General features: G+C 48.3%; 1 protein-coding gene across 1 annotated transcript in view; it reads left to right on the top strand.

Annotated features, from left to right (window-relative positions):
- WDR97 (WD repeat domain 97) overlaps positions 1–18,509 on the top strand; it is a 63,013-nt gene that overhangs the window by 42,834 nt on the left and 1,670 nt on the right. The window contains exons 20-31 of the mRNA XM_061607208.1: positions 1,644–1,772; positions 1,984–2,106; positions 3,650–3,850; positions 5,286–5,407; positions 8,157–8,316; positions 11,403–11,474; positions 11,775–11,849; positions 13,286–13,351; positions 14,174–14,269; positions 14,970–15,038; positions 16,323–16,486; positions 18,335–18,396. Of these exons, the coding sequence (XP_061463192.1) occupies positions 1,644–1,772; positions 1,984–2,106; positions 3,650–3,850; positions 5,286–5,407; positions 8,157–8,316; positions 11,403–11,474; positions 11,775–11,849; positions 13,286–13,351; positions 14,174–14,269; positions 14,970–15,038; positions 16,323–16,486; positions 18,335–18,396 (1,339 nt within the window). The remainder of the gene's footprint in view (positions 1–1,643; positions 1,773–1,983; positions 2,107–3,649; positions 3,851–5,285; positions 5,408–8,156; positions 8,317–11,402; positions 11,475–11,774; positions 11,850–13,285; positions 13,352–14,173; positions 14,270–14,969; positions 15,039–16,322; positions 16,487–18,334; positions 18,397–18,509) is intronic.

The raw sequence follows: 18,509 nt of genomic DNA, 5'->3' as shown, positions 1-18,509 counted from the left end.
ACTTGTCAATGTGCTTCATTGTCTTGCATTTAGAGCGTTCTGGCCTTGAGCGCTCCCTGTGCCCTACCTCCCAGAGGCACACCATATTCTAGCTCAGTCCCTATCTTCTTGGAAGGTATCCTGTTACATGGGAAGAGCAAGTTAGTAGAACATTCAGCCTTCACAGGCACTGTTAGGAATTTTTGTTTTTCTGCTCCTGTGTGGATCAGGTTAATCCATTTTCTGCTGTGTCATATTAACACTACATACTACAATTCCCAAACTATCTCATTTCATCACAAATGTACTGACAAAAGAACAGATAATTTTTTATTTTATTTTGTTAAAAGCAGGCTACCCGCCTGAGGCATGCAGAGAAGTGGCAAGAGAGACAGCTATGCCAGTGTTTGATTGGCTGGTGTGCATGTCTGCCACTCAGAACCCTACTGGAAGCTGCCCCTTTCCCCCCATGACATCTGGCTTCACGCTTGCATTGTTCTGTGCATAGCAAAACACTTGCTCCTTGCTACATTTGAGGCAGAATACTGAATCTGAGGTTAAAAGCATGAGGGTAAAATCCTGAACCGGCATGTGTGTCAAGGGGTTGCACAGCACGTGGGTGTGTCTCATACAAAGCTGGAAAGAGTTCACTGTGTGTGAGGATTATTGCAGAGGCTGATGTGCTAACACTTGGATTACCCAAGAATTAAAAATGAAGATGGAAAAACCTCACAACCGAGGAGGAAGAGGAAGAAGAAGATGGGGGTTGCCTGATTAAGGCAACAGACAGGGTAGATAGTACTGGGAAATGTTCATGAAGGACCCACAGTGGTAAAAGCAGGCAGCTCCTTTGGGCTCTTTGAGGGGCAAGCTACAGGGTTCGTTATTCATATGCTCTCCCGTTAAGTGCAAGCTTTTTCTTTCTCAAAGATCCACCATGAGCAGGCCCAAGCTGGGTGGGGGGCACTCCTGCTAACTGCATTGGGAAAATGCACCCATTTCCTCTAGCAAACAGCAGGTGCAATCTGCAGCAGAGGGCAAATGGCTAATGCCCCTCTCCATGTGCCATGCTCCTGATTGACCCACCACCACCACCACTGCACTGGCTGTTTGTGAAAGAATAATCTTGCACATGTGTAGTCTGGCCTTGAACGAGGACTTCAAAACTTCCAAGGAATGATCTGAATGCAAATGATGCAGGTCTGGCCTTGTTTGCTACATAGATGAGAGGCCACCTGACAGGGCTTATTCATTAAAAAAAAATATCCAGCACTCATAGACTGCCAACCGGAGCAGGTGTGGCCATGCTCAGGCTGGCAGGCCGTCTGTGGGACGTCCTGTTAAACTGCCCAGTGCAGATCTCTTGTGGTCATGCTAGGCATCCTGTGCTTGTTTGCTGCTTAACTGTATATCCCGCCTGTATTTTCCTCTAGGCCGCCCAAGAGGACATACTTGGAGTCCCCAAGTGGCCTCCCATCTGGGTGCTGTACAGATTCAGGCCAGCTTCAGAAGGGCATCTGTCTTGGGTGGCTTCTGTGGGTTGGGCACCGTGGGTCACTGAGGCGCCTCTGTAGCCACTGATGGCTGAGGGCACCTGCGCTGCTGCTGCCGCCGCCGCCACCACCACCCAGGGTAGCCCCTCCTTTCCCTCTTGCCTTTACTAGGTGCCAGAGAGCTCTTCTGGCTCAAGAATCCTCGCAGAGTGGAAGGTTGTCATGGGTGAAGATGAGCAGCCGTCGCCAGAGAGAGGCGTTTCAGCAGCGGGCAGCTTAGCCAAGTCCAGGAGCAAGAAGGTAAGCAGGGAGGGCATCTGCCCTGCCAGCAAAGGAGGCTTGGAATTTGGTGGCTGACGTCCTCAGGTCGTCCTGCGGGGCATAGCTACTTTGAGGACCTTCCCGGTGGGCTCCAAGAGACAGCGGGCCACACTGCCAGAGGCTGAAAGTCACACGCACACCCCTCCAGTCTCCACGTCTGCTTTTGCTACTTGTTCCCCTTTTACTCCAGAGCATGCCTGAGGTTTTCATGACTCAGCTGGACGAGTCTCAGTACCGAGACCTGGAGGCAGAGCCACCGTCCTTCATCGTGCCCTTCATGGACATGGCGTGGTTCATGGCGCTTTTTCCTGAGGTGAGAAGAGCAAGGAGGGCCTTGAGACCATCTGCTAGTCCTGCTGCTGCCCAGAGTGCCGCCTCCTCCCTGCCACTCTCCCTGTATATTTGGGGCTGACAGATCTGGAGGAGGGGGCAGACTGTCTCTAGGGGCAGAACACCCCCCTTTTTTGTATAAATGGCCCCCTAAAAAAAAGGATTGCAATAAGCTGCTGCTACCCAAAGTTATCCTACTTTGGACTCTTAATGAGAAGACAGGATTCGCTAGAAAAGACCATAATGCTGGGAAAAACAGCAGGGAGTAGAAAAAGAGGAAGGCCAAACAAGAGATGGATTGACTCCATAAAGGAAGCCACAGACCTGAACTTACAACATCTGAGCAGGGTGGTTCACAATAGATGCTCTTGGAGGTCACTGATTCATAGGGTCACCATAAGTCGTAGTTGACTTGGAGGCACAGAACAACAACAAACCCAAGGCTGATCCTACCCTGAAAGCTGCTAGGGCTGTCCAGCTATTTGAGGGGATTTCTAAACTCAGCTGACAAGGACCCCTCCCTTAAGCCCAGCTCTAGAAATATCAAACAGCAAGGAGCTTTAGATTTACTCTCTGAAGGTCAAGAGGACACAAGACTTGTCAATATCCTAAGTGTGTGTGTGGTAGCTTAACAACCACGCCGTGGGGAACCATGCCATGGGGAAGAATTTTAATGGGAAACTCCAAAGTTTATTTTTAAAACCAATGAAGACGAGGATCAAAGAATAAAGAATTTTATTTGGGAAAAGTGGGGGAAGAAAAGGAAAAGGCAACAATCTCACACACAGTGACTTCAAATGCCTTTGCTAATTACATTTTACCTGCTTGGACTTCAGGGAATGTTCAGATTTCCATGCGGAAAAGAGGCTCAGAGAGAAACAGAGAGACAGATCATTATTCACCTCTTTGGATGGTTCCAAGGAGGCAAAGGGACTGAAGGGGTGCCTCACATTTATGGGAATTTGAGAGTAATAACACTGAGCCTCTTAATGGAGGCGGACTGTAGTCTGGAACAGTAGCAAGAAAAGCTCCCCCCCTGATGTCAGTTGTCCAGATAGCCAATAAGAAATTTATTTAGAGGCTTTTCCCACCTCCATAACTGTTCTAAACGTTTGTTACAAAAGAACTAGCCAGTTTTGATAGGATGGGTTATTGTAAAAGAAAAAAAGAGGGCTAAACTTTAGAAGGAAGGCTGTAACTCATTGGCAGAGTATTTGCTGTTACAGACCACGAGAGAGATAATATGCTGTGTGTGTGTGTGTACACCCCCCCCCCACACACACACACTGGAAGGGTGAGAGTGTTGTAGGAATTAGATTCCTCTTTTGCAAGGTCTGTGGGTCTGTGGCAGGTGTTGCACACCTTCTCTTTGGGTACATTGGCCATCCACAGCTCCTGCCAACACCCTGAGGCCTCTTCTGTTCTTTCAAGTCTCCTGCCTTTGGTCAGACCCAGCAGGAGGGATAAGGAGGTTTATCAACCCAGAGATGCCCCTCGCCAGCTCCCTTTCGCTTCCCTCTCATCAGGGCTTTCCACCAGGGATGAGTTTGAATCAGTTTTTGACAAAGCTCCTGGCATCCTTGGTCAGCGCAGACTTTGGCACAAAGGTGGACCTAGTTGAAGCCATCGTGAGCCTGAAAGAGAAGATGGGGAATCGGATGAAAGATGCCTTCCACGATACCCTTATTCAGGTCCTGAACAAGAAGAGTGACACTCCCTCTTTCCAGGTGAGGGCCACTCTGGCCACTTTTGGGGAGTGGTGGGCTGTATTCATTGCTTATGTTACTGGGCAAATCTTGTCCAACATCTGCCATCAGATATGCACGTACGTGCGTGTGTGTGCATGTAGATATGTATGGAGGACTGGTTTATTAAATCCGCCAGCCGCTGGCTACATTTTCTGGTATTCATAATTGAATTTCCACTGCAAAGGAAAATGGGGCTTGCCCACACTGGTGCTGGTGGAGAGAACGCTCAGGCCAGGAATCTTTTCAGAAAAAGAATATGTTTTTAACGTCGAGCAAAAAAAAGCGGGGGTGGGGGCATTAGCGTTGGCGATCACTCGTGGCCGAGTAAGATTGTCTTCCAGGGTAAGGTCTTTAACGGTGGATCCGTAAGTGACTGTGGAGGCCAATTCTGGATCCACACAGCCTCCCACAGTGATGACATCGGTTTCCAGATGAAGATGGTCACGATGAGGATTTGCTTGATGTGCCTTCCGCTTAGCTCGTTTGTCCCTTTTGCCCTGTACTCGTGCTTCTTCAAAGTCCACAGCACCTTTGATAATGGCCGACCTCCAGTTGGGACGCTCATTTTGCCAATTGGGGGAGGAGACAGCTAGTTGATGCAAGCTATCCAGATTTCGTTCCTTCAGGCAGTCATTTGTTGTGGGAAGGGCGTTTTCACGGTTCTCCCACATGAAAAGGTTACCTGGGGGGAAAGGAGTTTCTTCTCACAGCCAGCAGTTCTCGGCAGTACTGTGTGCAATGTGGCTCCCTTGCTGCCAGTGAAGGAGGTCCACTGGAGGTAAACTTCAACATTCCTGTTGGCCAGACCCACGAATGACTTAGAGGGACAGTACTGGCGTTTGGTGTGTATACAGCAGCAGAGTGCAGAAACGAATAGTCTGGAAAGACTGGTGGTTGAAAGAATAAAGCGTAAGTCAGAGCTTGGAAAAGTTACTTTTTTGAACTACAACTCCCATCAGCCCCAGCCAGCATGGCCACTGGATTGGGCTGATAGGAGTTGTAGTTTAAAAAAGTAACTTTTCCAAGCTCTGCGTAAGGTTTATTGGATGGATGGAAATGGCCTTCAAGTCGATCCCGACTTATGGTGACCCTACAAATAGGGCTTTCATGAAAAGCGGTATTCAGAGGGGGTTACCATTGCCTTCCTCTAAGGTTTATTACTCCTGGGGAAATAAAGCCCATAGCTCAGTGTTAGGGCAGCTGCTTTGCATGTAGGAGACCCCAGGTTCCAACCTCAACACCTCCAGGTAAGAAGGAGCTGGAGAAGACCAACCCCTCTCTTTGCCAGACCCTGGAGAGCCACTGCCGGTCAGAGTAGACAGTGCTAGCCCTAAATGGGCCACTGGTTTGACTTGGCTATGTTGGGCTCATGCGTTTGCTAGCCGAGACACTCCGTCTTCTCTTGACATTCTAGGAAAGGAAACAGAGGAAGTTCATCTGGTCTGCCCTGCGTGCCCTCATGACTATCAGAAAGGACAGCAAGGAGCTGATGGTGGAGCTGATGACCTATTACTTGAAGTCTCCTGTCCCTGCCAGGTGAGGGGTTGTGTTTCTGTCTGCTCATGTGGGCTTATGAGGACGGAAGGAGCTGGCAGAAGCAGCTTTGGGAGAAGACAATGAGCAGGGGCACAGCAGAGTGGAAGACAGAGAACAGATGGTCACCCAAGTAGGGGCCTGTGGACTCCTCTGAGGGTGCCACAAGTATCCTTCCCATGGGACCAGGGGGGTGGGCCCACAGTCAGCCTGTGTCCTCCTCAGGAGCGGCCACAAGTTGCCTGCAGTGGGATACCTTTTATTCTCTGCCCCTCAGATTCCAGAGCTCCTCTCAGCTAGGCTTGGATGTCTCTGATGGGAAAGGTGACAGAATGATCAGAGAGTGGAAGAGGTTTAGTCCAGGGCAGACTTTCCCCCTATAACAGTGTCTCCAAGCTCTCAGCAGTGGCTGTTGACTCTTCATCGCCTGTCGTGTTCTGATGTGAAGCAACCTGTTTCTGTGTCCAAACTGACTAAGGCCACATGGAGGTTTAGTGTGGATCTGGTGCTATTTGCAGACTCACACACACAAACACAAAAATATACACACTGTGCACTATAAACATTTCATTTGTTCACAAAAAAGGGCTTTGTCTAGAGGAAATGAAACTGACAGCTCAGAAAAGTAATTTCGTGTCAGTTGCACCCCCCCACTGTCTCTGGGCTTAGCCTGAAATTGACAGAGAACTCCTCCCCTTCTCCATTAGCGTTCCGAGGGAGTTAACATGTAAATTTGGGGGCGGGGCCACAAGGAAACAGCGATACTAATAATCAAACGTGTGTGAATGCAAAGCAGCGAATTGGAAGGTAGGGAGGACGGATGTGTGTGAACCGTGGAACTCTATCTCGATGGAAAAAACTTCATATTCAGTATGGATTTTAGCTCCCATGTGAACTTTGCCTCAGCCTCCAGGAATCCCCTTGGTGGTGGCACCACCTCCCGCGCCTGCAGTTCATCTTCCAGCTAGCTTTGATGATGATGTTCACAAGGAATGGGCCAAACCCCATAAACCCAGTGTCACTTCTGTGACCAGTTTTGTCTAGGGCTAAGTGAGCACCCCACGACCACCTTTGCCCAGCCTTTGTCCTTTTATGAAAGTGGGGAGGATATCATCAGTTCTGGAGGGGTGTCCTGCAAAATTCACTTGTCTTTCAGATGGGGGGGTGCAGATAGCTACTCATTTAGAGGGTGCTTTTCACACACACACATCTTGCTTGCAGTTTATAATCCAAGCCACAGCTCCATGTGGCAACCTGCTATCTAGCAGCCAGTTTGAAAATGGAACTGGGAGAAAGTGGGTCTCTAGCACTTTCTTAAAATGCTTGCTGAAACCGAAAGGTCTTTATCAAACGCCTGAAGTTCATCAGAAAGGGGGACTGTCTAATCTCGGCTGGGAGGGAGTTCCACAGAACTGCCCACAGTACTGAAGGCACAGCTTTTAGTTATTACAAGCCATACTTTTGAGCAGCGCGGGACCACTAGCAGAGACTCCCCCAAAGATGTCAGTGATTGGGTAGGGAGAAAAAGGATTAGGAGGTCCTTAAGGTATCCTGGATCTAAGTTGTTACGGCCTTGTAAATAAATACAAAAACACTTGCGCTTATCCTGGTAACATCTGAACAGCCAGGGCAAGCTTTGAAGCACCAGAGTTATGTGCTGGTGGTATTCTGTCACCATCAACAGTCTAGCTGCAACATTTTGCACTAGTCGGAGTCTCTGGGCAGGCCCAAGAGTAGCCCCCCCCCAAGCACATTGCAATAATAATGTATTGAAGTTACCAAGGCATGGATCACTGTGGACAGGATATTCTGTCCATAGTTGGTGTACTGGCCATAGCTGGCTAAAAGACACTCCTAGCTACTGAGGCTATCTGAACCTCATCAGGCTTGGAATATTTCCTATTTAGACTATCTGCCACTGTAGGTGCCCTTTCACAATTGCTCCATCAGCCCGTCCTCAAAGACCATTGTACTGCTTGGTTGCAGACTCCCTGTGGAAGTGATTTTCAAAACAATCTGGTTTATAACTGATTTGTATACTGAACTGAGAGTGGAAATGTTGACTTGGACTGAGGCCTCCCCTGTAACTTTAGCTTCTTTGCTGTGCTTCATCACTTTCAACATGTGCTATGCTGTGCTTGAACAGTGGCTTTTAAAAGAGCAAGTTACCCTGGAGTTTTAAGTTGTAATTTACACTCTATTTTTGGAAACTGAACTAGCTTTTAATAAATAGTTTTAGACTGAAGTGAAAGCTGAAATTTTCAGATGAGGCCTACCCTTACTTTTTAGCTTATATGCCACTCTTTCTGACCTAAAAAAATGAAGCCTATACTGAGCTTGAGTTGAAAGCTAAGCCTTCCTTTTGATTCTAAAGCTGACTTTCCCACCGTACTGCATGGATCTATATATTACTAGGGTTTTTTACCCCCTCTCCAAAAATGGCATTTAATCTAGGCTTCTGGTTCAAGGCTTCCCTCTTTGGGTAGAGCTGAAAGCTTCCTTCCTTCCTTCCTTCCTTCCCTCCCTCCCAAAGAACAGAAATTCACTGGTAAGTACAAAATTTCCATTGAAGCCAGTGGAGTCTTCGCTGGTTTATTGTAATAGATCAACACAGCTGCCCCTCTGGAATCTTCTAATAGAAACATTGCACCGCACTGGAGAGCTGCAGTTGAGCCAGTATTAAAGTCTATCATAGATTGTGCGCACACACCGTGTCTCCTGCACATATGCACAAACATCTTTCTTCTTTCAGGATGATGGTTAAGGATCTGATGAAGGAGGTGGGAGTTCAGGATCCTCACAACTATTTCTACAAGGAATTGGACTGCTGGCAGGTGGAGGAAACTGACAGCAAAGAGGCAATGCGGGGAACCTGTGACCAGTGGCTGGAAGGGTTGATGCAGGAGCTCCAGGTACCTCTTCCGCTCTGTCTTCCTTTGGTCAGTGAGCGGGGGGGGGGGGTCATGGCAAGCCCCAAACCAAACCACTACAGAAGCAGCTTCTGCAAGCAGGAATGGCTACAGTTTGCAGTGTTCCCATTCCTTGTTATTTTTTTCTCTAGCATATCTGAGAGGAATCTGGGTATATTCTCCTCCAGATGTGGTCTGTAGTCCTAGGCTGACCTGTTCCCTCCTCGTGGAAGAAGTTATTGGCTTGCCAAATATTCCTGTTTTTCCACCAGTGGTTTCACCACCTGAGTAGTTTTTGCAACTAGAGTAATCTCACTTCAGCAGAGAGTTAAGCCCTTGTCTACACCTGCATAATACAACCTGCAACTAAAAAGGGAGCTTTGATTATATTACAGGCCGTAATCAACCTTGTGTACAGCATCCTCTGATCCTTTCATCAAGCAAGACTGGAGACTGCGGGCTTTCAATCATTAAGGAGGTCACTGGACCTTAACATCAAATGTCGTTATGTGAATTTACGGCCAAGGGCTATAAAACCGGAACCACACCCCTACACAGAATATTTAGCACAAAAGTGCTAAATCCTTTTACCTGTCTCTTACTTTTCTGCCCACTTTGTTGTTATATGCCTTCAAGTTGATTACAACTTATGTTGACCCGATGAATTGGCAACCTCCAATAGCATCCGTTATGTTGCATTTTGGATAATCTATTCATAGGGTTTTCATGGTAAGAGGTATTCAGAGATGGTTTACCATTACCTTTCTCTGAGTCTGGATGCATATTTATTTATTTATTATTTGATTTATATCCCGCCCTTCCTCCCAGCAGGAGCCCAGGGCGGCAAACAGAAATCTTAGTCTGGTGTCTCAGCTGTGACCATTCTGCCTTGGGTGCCCCTGCTAGGAGTCTAGCCTCTTGGTCTAGACTCCTGACGGCATTGCTCTCAGCTTCTCCAACACTCTCACACCCCCTCACCACGTTAAGGGCCACCAGGCAAGTAGAATAGCTGAGATACTGCTGGGGAGATTTGCATCTGGGCCTTCCACATCCAAAACTAACCGTTTAGATCCATCCAGAGCAGCATGAAGGTTTGTCTGAGGCAAGGCAGTCTGTGACAGATGCTTTGATTTATAGCACACTATTCTCTGTCTGTTTATCTGAAATCAAACCCGCTGGGTTCAATCAGTGTAGCTTCCCCTTACCTACCTATGTCAGTATAGGGGTGGCAGCTTTAGATTTCTAGACTTCCATTTCCACTTTCCTCTTAATTCAACTGTGAACAAATTGTACTAACTCATCAAGAAATACACAGTGTAAAAAGAGTTATCTTTTCAGCACCAGGTCAAGGCTTTCCTCTTCTCCCAGGCATTTTAGCATGTGTTTTTTTTAATTGTTTTAAAAAAAATTAATTGTGTTTTAAATTGTTTTTAAAAGATGTGTTTTAAACTTGTATATTTGTTTTTAATGTTTTTAGTTACTGTAAACCGCCCAGAGAGCTTCGGCTATGGGGCGGTATACAAATGCAATAAATAAATAATAAAAACAGGTAACTCAGCTGTATCAGCCTATAGAGGCCTCACCCAGGCCTCCTCTAGTCTGACAGCATCTTGAGCAGGGGGGGCTGCCTGGCAGCCCATGGACTGCATATGCCCCCCTCCCAAAAGGTTTGTTGTTGCCTCCTGGATTCCCCCAATTTGTATTTTTTTAACAAAAGAATTAAAACAACAACAACGACGACTACTTCTTTGGACTCCTCACTGTGATTCTATGATGCCAAAAGGTTTCTGTGGTCCTGCAAGACAGCCACCCCCATTTGCCAATGTTAATGAAGTTTTTTTCTGAAAAAAACAAACCCATTTTGGAATACTGTGTACGGTTCTGGTCGCCTCATCTCAAGAAGGATATTATAGAGTTGGAAAAGGTTCAGAAGAAGGCAACCAGAATGATCAAGGGGATGGAGCGACTCCCTTATGAGGAAAGGTTGCAGCATTTGGGGCTTTTTAGTTTAGAGAAAAGGCGGGTCAGAGGAGACATGATAGAAGTGTATAAAATTATGCATGGCATTGAGAAAGTGGATGGAGAAAAGTTCTTCTCCCTCTCTCATAATACTAGAACTCGTGGACATTCAAAGAAGCTGAATGTTGGAAGATTCAGAACAGACAAAAGGAAGTACTTCTTTACTCAGCGCATAGTTAAACTATGGAATTTGCTCCCACAAGACACAGTAATGGCCACCAGCTTGCATGGTTTTAAAAGAAGATTAGACAAATTCATGGAGGACAGGGCTATCAATGGCTACTAGCCGTGATGGCTGTGCTCTGCCACCCTAGTCAGAGGCAGCATGCTTCTGAAAACCAGTTGCCGGAAGCCTCAGGAGGGGAGAGTGTTCTTGCACTCGGGTCCTGCTTGCGGGCTTCCCCCAGGCACCTGGTTGGCCACTGTGAGAACAGGATGCTGGACTTGATGGGCCACTGGCCTGATCCAGCAGGCTCTTCTTATGTTCTTATGTTCTCCTCTGCTATGATATTGTGGGGCCCAAAGTTTTTTTTTATGCCCCCCAATACCTCCTGAAATTTGTCATTTAAAAAAAATATATTAAATGTCAATGCAGTCCTTGGCCTGAAAATAGGTTGGCTACGCCTTGTAGGCACGGTTGTGTACACACCACATGTTTAAAGCATGTCCCCCCCACCTGAATCCTGGAACTAGTTTGTTAAGGGTGCTGAGAATTGTAGCTCTGTGAAAGGTAAACTACAATTCCCAGGAGTTTTTTGGGGGGTGGGGGGAGAAATGTGGTTTAAATGTATGGTTTGGTACTAGGCCTTAAGGCTGCTACTTTCAGTTTTGAAAACTGCCTTCTGGTTAGCTAGGAAGACCACACGCTTGGATGAATGCAATGGTCTCCACCGTATTCCTGCAGCAAAGGGGCTGTGTGGTTTGGGCAGCTGCTGTTATCATGTTATTTTTCAACACTGGAAGTAGCCCCTGATGCTCACTGCAACCCTCCCCCCACAACCAGGCCATCTCCTCAGTTGGCGACAAAGTCAGTGTGACTCTGGCTAGCCCATTCTCCTTCTTCCTCCCAGGAGCACAGAGGCCACATTTTGGGGCAGAAGGATCCATCTGGAAGGAAGCGTTTCTTTCAGCATTTCCAGAAGGTGAGGCCAAAGACTTTTTGCAGCTGGGTGACTGGGGAGAAGGAGGCAGGGTGATGGTGACAGTGCCGCTTCCGCTTCCAATACTCCCACTTGTTGCCCCTTTCAGCTCAGCTCCCTGGCCCACTCCGCCCACCTGCCCAAGGTGTCTCCATGCCCCTGGTTCACCCCGGGCTGATCAAGGGTTTTTTATTTTGAACTCTGCCTTGTTTGTAGACACTCCAGGCAATTACAACAAAAACACGCTGAATAAATAAATTACAAAACTGGGCTCTGACTGGCGTGTTGTTCTTTTTGAACCAGGAGCAGAGCAGCTCCACAGTGGACTATGAGGGGCACCCAGAGAGCAAATACTCCTTCCCTGAGAGCTACAAAGAGGTGAGGAGAGGCTAAAAGAGGCATCTCATGAAGCCAGCCAAGGTGGGCCTCCTGGAGGGGTAGTTCTTCCTTTAAGGCGGCATTTGCCAACCTTGTGCTGTCCAGATGTTTTGGTTGGACTACAGCACCTTGACAGCTGGTATAGCACAGTGGGGAGGAGAACCTGCCTGAGAGTCCAGAGTCTGTGAGCTCAAATCCCCACTCGTGTCTCCTGGGTGTAAAGGGCCAACTAAACATCACCCCCAGAGAGAGTGGCTTGGGTTACATGCCCTGCCACCTGTGCAGCCGTGGGCAAGTGGCATAGTCCCAAGGAGCCCAGTTGCCCCCCAGCTGGCAGTTGCAGACAAGGAAGGGGCTGGCTTCTGCAGCTGTGGCAAGCTGAGCAGGCCCTGGCCAGCTGGGGAGGACTAGCCTCGGAGGGAGGCAATGGGAAACCCCCTCTGAATACTGCTTACCATGAAATCCCTATTCAGAGGGTAGCCATAAGTCAGGATCGACTTAAAAGCAGTCCATTTCCATTTCACAGCACCTTGACATTCCTGGGCAGGGAGCAGCCTCTTCCTAGTCACCCTTCTGTTCCCTCCAGGGATTGAGCTGCTTCTGAGACCCCAGACTCATCTGCCTTTCTTCCCCTTCATCTCTTGCCTCATGTATCGATGCTCCATTTGGTTGACATGCATGTGTATAAAATCAGAGCAAATATGTCACCAGTCTTCTGTATGGGTGGCGTGACATAATCTGAGAGCACTGATGCAGCAGGACTCTTGCTGAAGCTCAGAAGGGCTGGTTCTGGTTAGTGCCTGGATGAATGACCAGCTGGGGATCATTCTGCATGCAGCCACCTTGGCGACGAGGCTGTACACTCCCTCATCCAGGAATCAGAGTCAGCAATGCCTCTGAATACCAACCACTGGAGGAAAACGGCAGCTGGAAGTAAGTAGTGGCACCCATCGCACTCATGTCCTGCTGATGGGCTTCCCAGAGGCATCTGGCTGACTGCTGTGGCAAACAGGGTGCTGGGCTAAGACAGGCTTTTAGTCTGATCTTCTGGCGTTCTTACCTTCAAACTAAAATATCCTAAGGAGACAAGCTTGAAATTCACTGTTGTTCTTGTTGTTCTTCACACATCACCATTAGTGTGCAAGAGGTGCTTTATAAGGAGTACAATTTCTGATTTTACGATTTATTGTAACTTGCCTTTATTTTTATTGTATCCCTTTTTGTACTCTCATTGTACACTGCGCAGTGTTTAAGTGCTATATAAATTGTTCTGAAAAAATAAAAGACAGTTCCCTGCCCTGATGAGCTTACAATCAACAATTTGAAATAGGGGAAAGACCAGAGGAAAGGCTTACCCCCCCAAAGCCCCCTGGGATAATTACACTGTTGTAAGTGATTGCGGAGCTCGGCTCTGGTGGGTTCTGTCTTTGACCTAGGTGCAGGGCGGTGTGGACCAGGAAGGTCAACCAGAGAGGAAATATTCCTTGGAGAGCAACAAAGAGGTAAGGCCTGAAGAGAAATCCCACCAAACCTACTAGGGCTGCTGGCCACCTAGAGTGAGTTTTTTTTCCTTTTCCAGGTCAGAGAGGTCCCTCTTCTTCTTGCTCTCATGGCTTCCTTTCCCTGCTTCTGCGATACCAGGCTCACTTAGATTTTTAAAATTTTATTTTTATATTATATTTTATGTTATTCACTGAAACTGTGGTCAGCTTTCAGAAATAGATAAAATCTAGCGGTGGCTGGTGCCCATCAGGACCGGTGGGGCGGAAGGCAAGGAGCCCAACAGCAGCTAGAGCCAGAGCCAATGAGAGGCTGAGCCAACTCACGCTTGCAGAGCTTGGAAAAGTTACTTTTTTGAACTACAACTCCCATCAGCCCAATCCAGTGGCAATGCTGGCTGGGGCTGATGGGAGTTGTAGTTCAAAAAAAGTAAATTTCCCAAGCTCTGCGCTTGTCCCCCCACCCCCTCTCTACTGAGTCCTATAATGCTAACACTGAGACTGAGGAGGAGGAAACTGACAGCCGGGGCCGCCACCACCACCACCCTGCCATGGCCTAGATGTGAAAAAGAAAGCAGGCAGGTAGAGGGTGGCTGGGAGCAGATGGGGGTTGGCGGGGCACTGCCCCATCTGCCCTCATAGATCAGCCTCCACTGAATCACAGTTGGTATCAAACAAAGGAAATAAATCCAAATATTCTAAAAAGACAGGCTGGTACAGCCAATTCTCTTCCCTGACTCCCCACAAAAGCTCATGATGATAAAACTGTAAATATTTAATTGCAAAATTGAGCTGCCATTGACACATTTGTTCTGTTTAACTGAGGGGCAGGCGGAGGAAGACCTGGACAACAAGGAGCAGGCAGCGAGGAGGAAGTCCTTGGAGGAGGAGGACGGTGATCAGGAGGAGGAGAGTCCACAGGTGTGGAGTCTTGGCCTACTGAGCTGGGGCTGGTGGCTGGCTCCTTTGGAGTTCTGGGGCAGGGCAGCCTGCTCTCACTCTCCATGGCCAACTTCCCTTCCTGCTCCACCCAACCCCAGAATCGACACTCCTCCGTATCAGACCTCCCGACTTTTGTTGTTGTTGTTGGTGGTGGTGGGGAAAGTAGAAACTGGAATGGAGCATCCTGGAAAAGGACACGGCTGGCTGGCTGGCTGGCATCCTGAACAGGAACACTCCATATTGCAACATTTTGTTGCACGTTCCCCTGTACTTTGGGAATGCCTCCTTTTGGGGGTATCAGTCCCCACCCTGAGCCCTCTAGCGCTCGGGGAGCTTAGGAAGCAGCCTTCTACCAGCTCAGACCGACCGTCTTTCTAGCCTAGTATTGTCTGCTGTGACTGGCAGCATCTCTGCAGGGTTTCAGGCAGAGACCTTTCACGTACCTCCTGCCCAGTCAGGGGAAGGCTGTGGCGATGGAGAGAATAAATCACCACCACCACCCCACCCCCGTGAGGTTTGGCCAAGACTGCAAGGCTTCTGGTCTAAGCTGGCTGAAATCCTGAACATGAGCACTCCATTCATATGCTGGAGATATTCTGCAATGTTTTTTGCAGGTTCCACGTGTCAAAAATACTTGCAAAACTGGATTCTCATTGGTGTCTTTTCCTATTTAATGCAGGAACAGGTGGATGGTGATAAGATGGATCAAGAGGAGCAGCCAGAGAGGAGGGATCCAAGAGACGTGGAGGTGAGGCCACCACGACAGGAACTCTCAGCCTACTGGAGAGTGTGCACACGTATTTGGAGAGAGGGCTTCCTGCTGCGCTTCAGTAATGCCTCTCCTTGTTCCCCATGGCCTGTCTCCCTTTCCAAAGAGGCTCCATGTATCTGAGGCACCAGATTCAGCCAGAGAAGGTTGCTTTAGGTTCACTAGAAGTTGAGCAGATGTTCCCTATACAAGCACCTGCAAGGCTGAGTTTCATTTGGTGCTGTTTGGCTTCCTCCTGGTCATAGAAGGGTCCCTTGCCTCCTTGGATTCCTGTCCTTCCATACCCCAGGAGGGGATCAGCCCTGTGGGGGCTCTCTTTGTGGGCTATGGCAGCTGTGAGTGAGCAAGTGCAAAGCAGAGGAGAAGGCATTATATACTGCCATGTGCCCTCTGCAATTCTGGCTGAGTATAGCCCAGTGGGGAGGAGAGCCTGGCTGAGAGGCCAGAGTCTGTGAGTTCAAATCCCCGCTCGTGTCTCCTGGGTGTCAAGGGCCAGCTAAAGATCACCCCACAGGGAGTGGCTCAGGGGTTATGTGCCCTGCCATCTGTGCAGCCGTGGGCAAGCGGCATAGTCCCAAGGAGCCCAGTTGCCCCCCAGCTGGCAGTTGCAGACAAGGAAGGGGCTGGCTTCTGCAGCTGTGGCAAGCTGAGCAGGCCCTAGCCAGCTGGGGAGGACTAGCCTTAAAGGGAGGCAATGGTAACCCCCTCTGAATACTGCTTACCATGGAAGCCCTATTCATAGGTCGCCACAAGTCAGGATCGACTTGAAGGCAGTCCATTTCCATTTTCATAGTGGATTGCATGGGAAACTGCCAGCAGATGTTCCCTAAAGAAAAAAAGGTCAGTGGCAGACATACAGAAAACCAGATGAGGCCTTTGCTTGAACAACAGATATGATTGTGGAATTAATTATGTTGTATGTACTGTACTCACCTTTATAGCCTGCCCTTTAATATACAGCTAACAATAATTAATACAAGTATAACCAATGTTTCAAAACGGCAACTATAAATAATACAAAAATAAAAACTGCAGATTGCTTAAAAAGCCTGAACTTAAAAGGAGGTCTTTGCAGAAGCTCCCTAGAAACAGCATCCAAAGACAGGGCACCTCTGAAGAGGAAGCACGAGTGCCTTAATGCTTCCAGTTCTTCCACAATTCTGCCACACCGAAGCCAAGTGGTGCTTTGACTGTTATACTCCCTGGGGTGATTAGATTGCGCCATGGCTGTGGCTCAAATTGTCACTCTGACTTCTTTTTCAGGCCAAGGCTGCTCAGTGCTGGATGCAGGCAGTGCTCCCCATAGATGCTATCCATTACTTCACTGAAAAGGTGTTGGCAAGAGAGCTGGAGGAGATGAAGTGGCTGGTCTCTTCTGCACTAGACAGCCCCAGGGACACCGTCATGGCCTTGCCCCCAATTAAGAAGTAAGTTGCTGCCTCTGCTGCTACTCAGGATGTTGAGAACTGTTGAGGAGGCCCAAGCAAATGGGTGCTGCTGCCTCCACTTTCAGCCACCTCTGCCAAGATTGTCCATGGACAATGCAGAGTCGCACATTGGTGGGATTGGACAACCTGTTGCTGAGGAATTAGCTTCACTTTAAAGCTGGGGCTGAAGAATAAAGTTGGGGGAGATCTGAGAGAGAGAGAGAGAGAGATCTTGTCTGGCAACTACCAGGAGGGAGGTGAACCTCCTTTAGGTTGGGCCTGCCTTTTTTAGGCTCCAAAACATCCACTGGATAGTCTTTGCAGTTTGTGCCATTGCCACGCACCCCATCAATACATTAGATACACTATTGTTATTCAGTTGTGCAAGGTCCAGGTGTCTTCCCACAGGCGGTACTTTTGTTTATAAGGCTCTCTCTTCTCCCTCCTTCTGGATACCATTTGCTGGGAGTGATCCAGCAGGCTCTTCTTACGTTCTTAAGTTCAAACCACAAAATCCTGTTGCTGGCAGAATTTTAATTTTAGTGCAAGGGAGAGACCACAACTCAGGGGGAGAGCGGAGGGTCCCCAGTTTTATCAGCTGTTGCTGTTTTGCTGCTCAGCAGTGCCCTCCAGCGTGGAAGTTTTCACTGCACTTAATTCTAGAACTTCTCCTTAGCGCACATGCACCCTGCTCTCATTCTTCTGAAATGCAGCTATTCTTCCCTTCCACCGAGGCAAATCCCTACAGTCCACTGTGGGGTAAGGACAACTCACTACTGAAGCTGGACACCACAACAAATACAGTTGTACATGTAATATGAGAGTTTTTTTAAATCGCCCAGAAAGGCCCCATGAGTCAACCTTCTTTCTAACACAGGTTGTGGGGCTTTCACACATGCCAGACAGGTAGACATGTGACATCTCTAGGCTGGATTTCTGCTTGACACAGCTGCTAAAGGGTGCATGGCCTCTTATCAAGAAGAAACAAAGGACAGCAGCCTTAGAATCACATAGATACGGCCACTCTCTTGCACAGCTCACAGCCTTCATTTCCAAAGTGATACAAAGGCTGAGGAAACAGATATTTTGAAGTTTAGCATTATACTCTGACCACCTCAGATCATGTTAAAAGCTATTAATGTGTGAAAGCCTCTAAATCTCCTTATCCTGACCCTGGAGCTCACTCGTGCGTTCTTATTAAGACCTGCTGCTGTGTCTAAAGCCCTGCCCTGGGCTCCTGCTGGGAGGAAGGCGGGATATAAATCAAATCAATCAATCAATCCTTCTGGTGCCCCGTTACAAGGCAGGTTGTTCCTGCTGTTTCATGGGATACTTTATATTGCACCACAGAGGGCTTCATGTGAAGCAGGGCTCAGCCCTGAAACAGGTGAAACTCTGTAAGTTCCTCTGAGCTTGGGAGAATGATTCTGGCTTACCACTTAGCTAGGCTTGTCCATCTCACACACATCTGTGTGGCCCTTCACAGGCTGCTGGATTCCAACTTCCATCAGCCCCAGCCAGCATGCCTAAGGGTCAGGGATGATGGCAGCTGTAGCTTAGGAACAAGTGGAGGGCCACAGGTTTCCCACTGCTGGAGTTGCATGTATCAGGCTCCATCAGCGCTAGAAATATGTTTGGTCTATTTAGTAGATAATAGCCCCTATCTACACAGCACTGCCCCTTTGCTGGCCACTTCACACATACATGGTGTTCTCCCAAGAATGTAAAGTGCGAGCATGGCCTTACCTGTGCATGCTCCTAGTGCAGCTGGTCACACAATATGCACGTGTGAATGTGAATGGCATTTTAGTGGCCTTCTGCTGCACTCACTGAAATTTGTTCTGACAGGAAACGTGCCATCCTGCGACTTGGAGAAACGAACACAATGTTGAGGAAAAGAATAGCTGAGCGTGAGTTCGGGGAGGGGGGGTGCAGTCAGTCACCACTGTTCTGCTCTGTGGCTTGTTTCTCCTTGACCCTGAGCAGCTGTTAATGGACCTGGGTGGTGTTGGGGGTGAACTGC

This window comes from Rhineura floridana, chromosome 1 (assembly GCF_030035675.1).
Source record: "Rhineura floridana isolate rRhiFlo1 chromosome 1, rRhiFlo1.hap2, whole genome shotgun sequence".
Classification (NCBI taxonomy): domain Eukaryota; kingdom Metazoa; phylum Chordata; class Lepidosauria; order Squamata; family Rhineuridae; genus Rhineura; species Rhineura floridana.
This window is presented reverse-complemented; position numbering and strand designations above follow the sequence as displayed.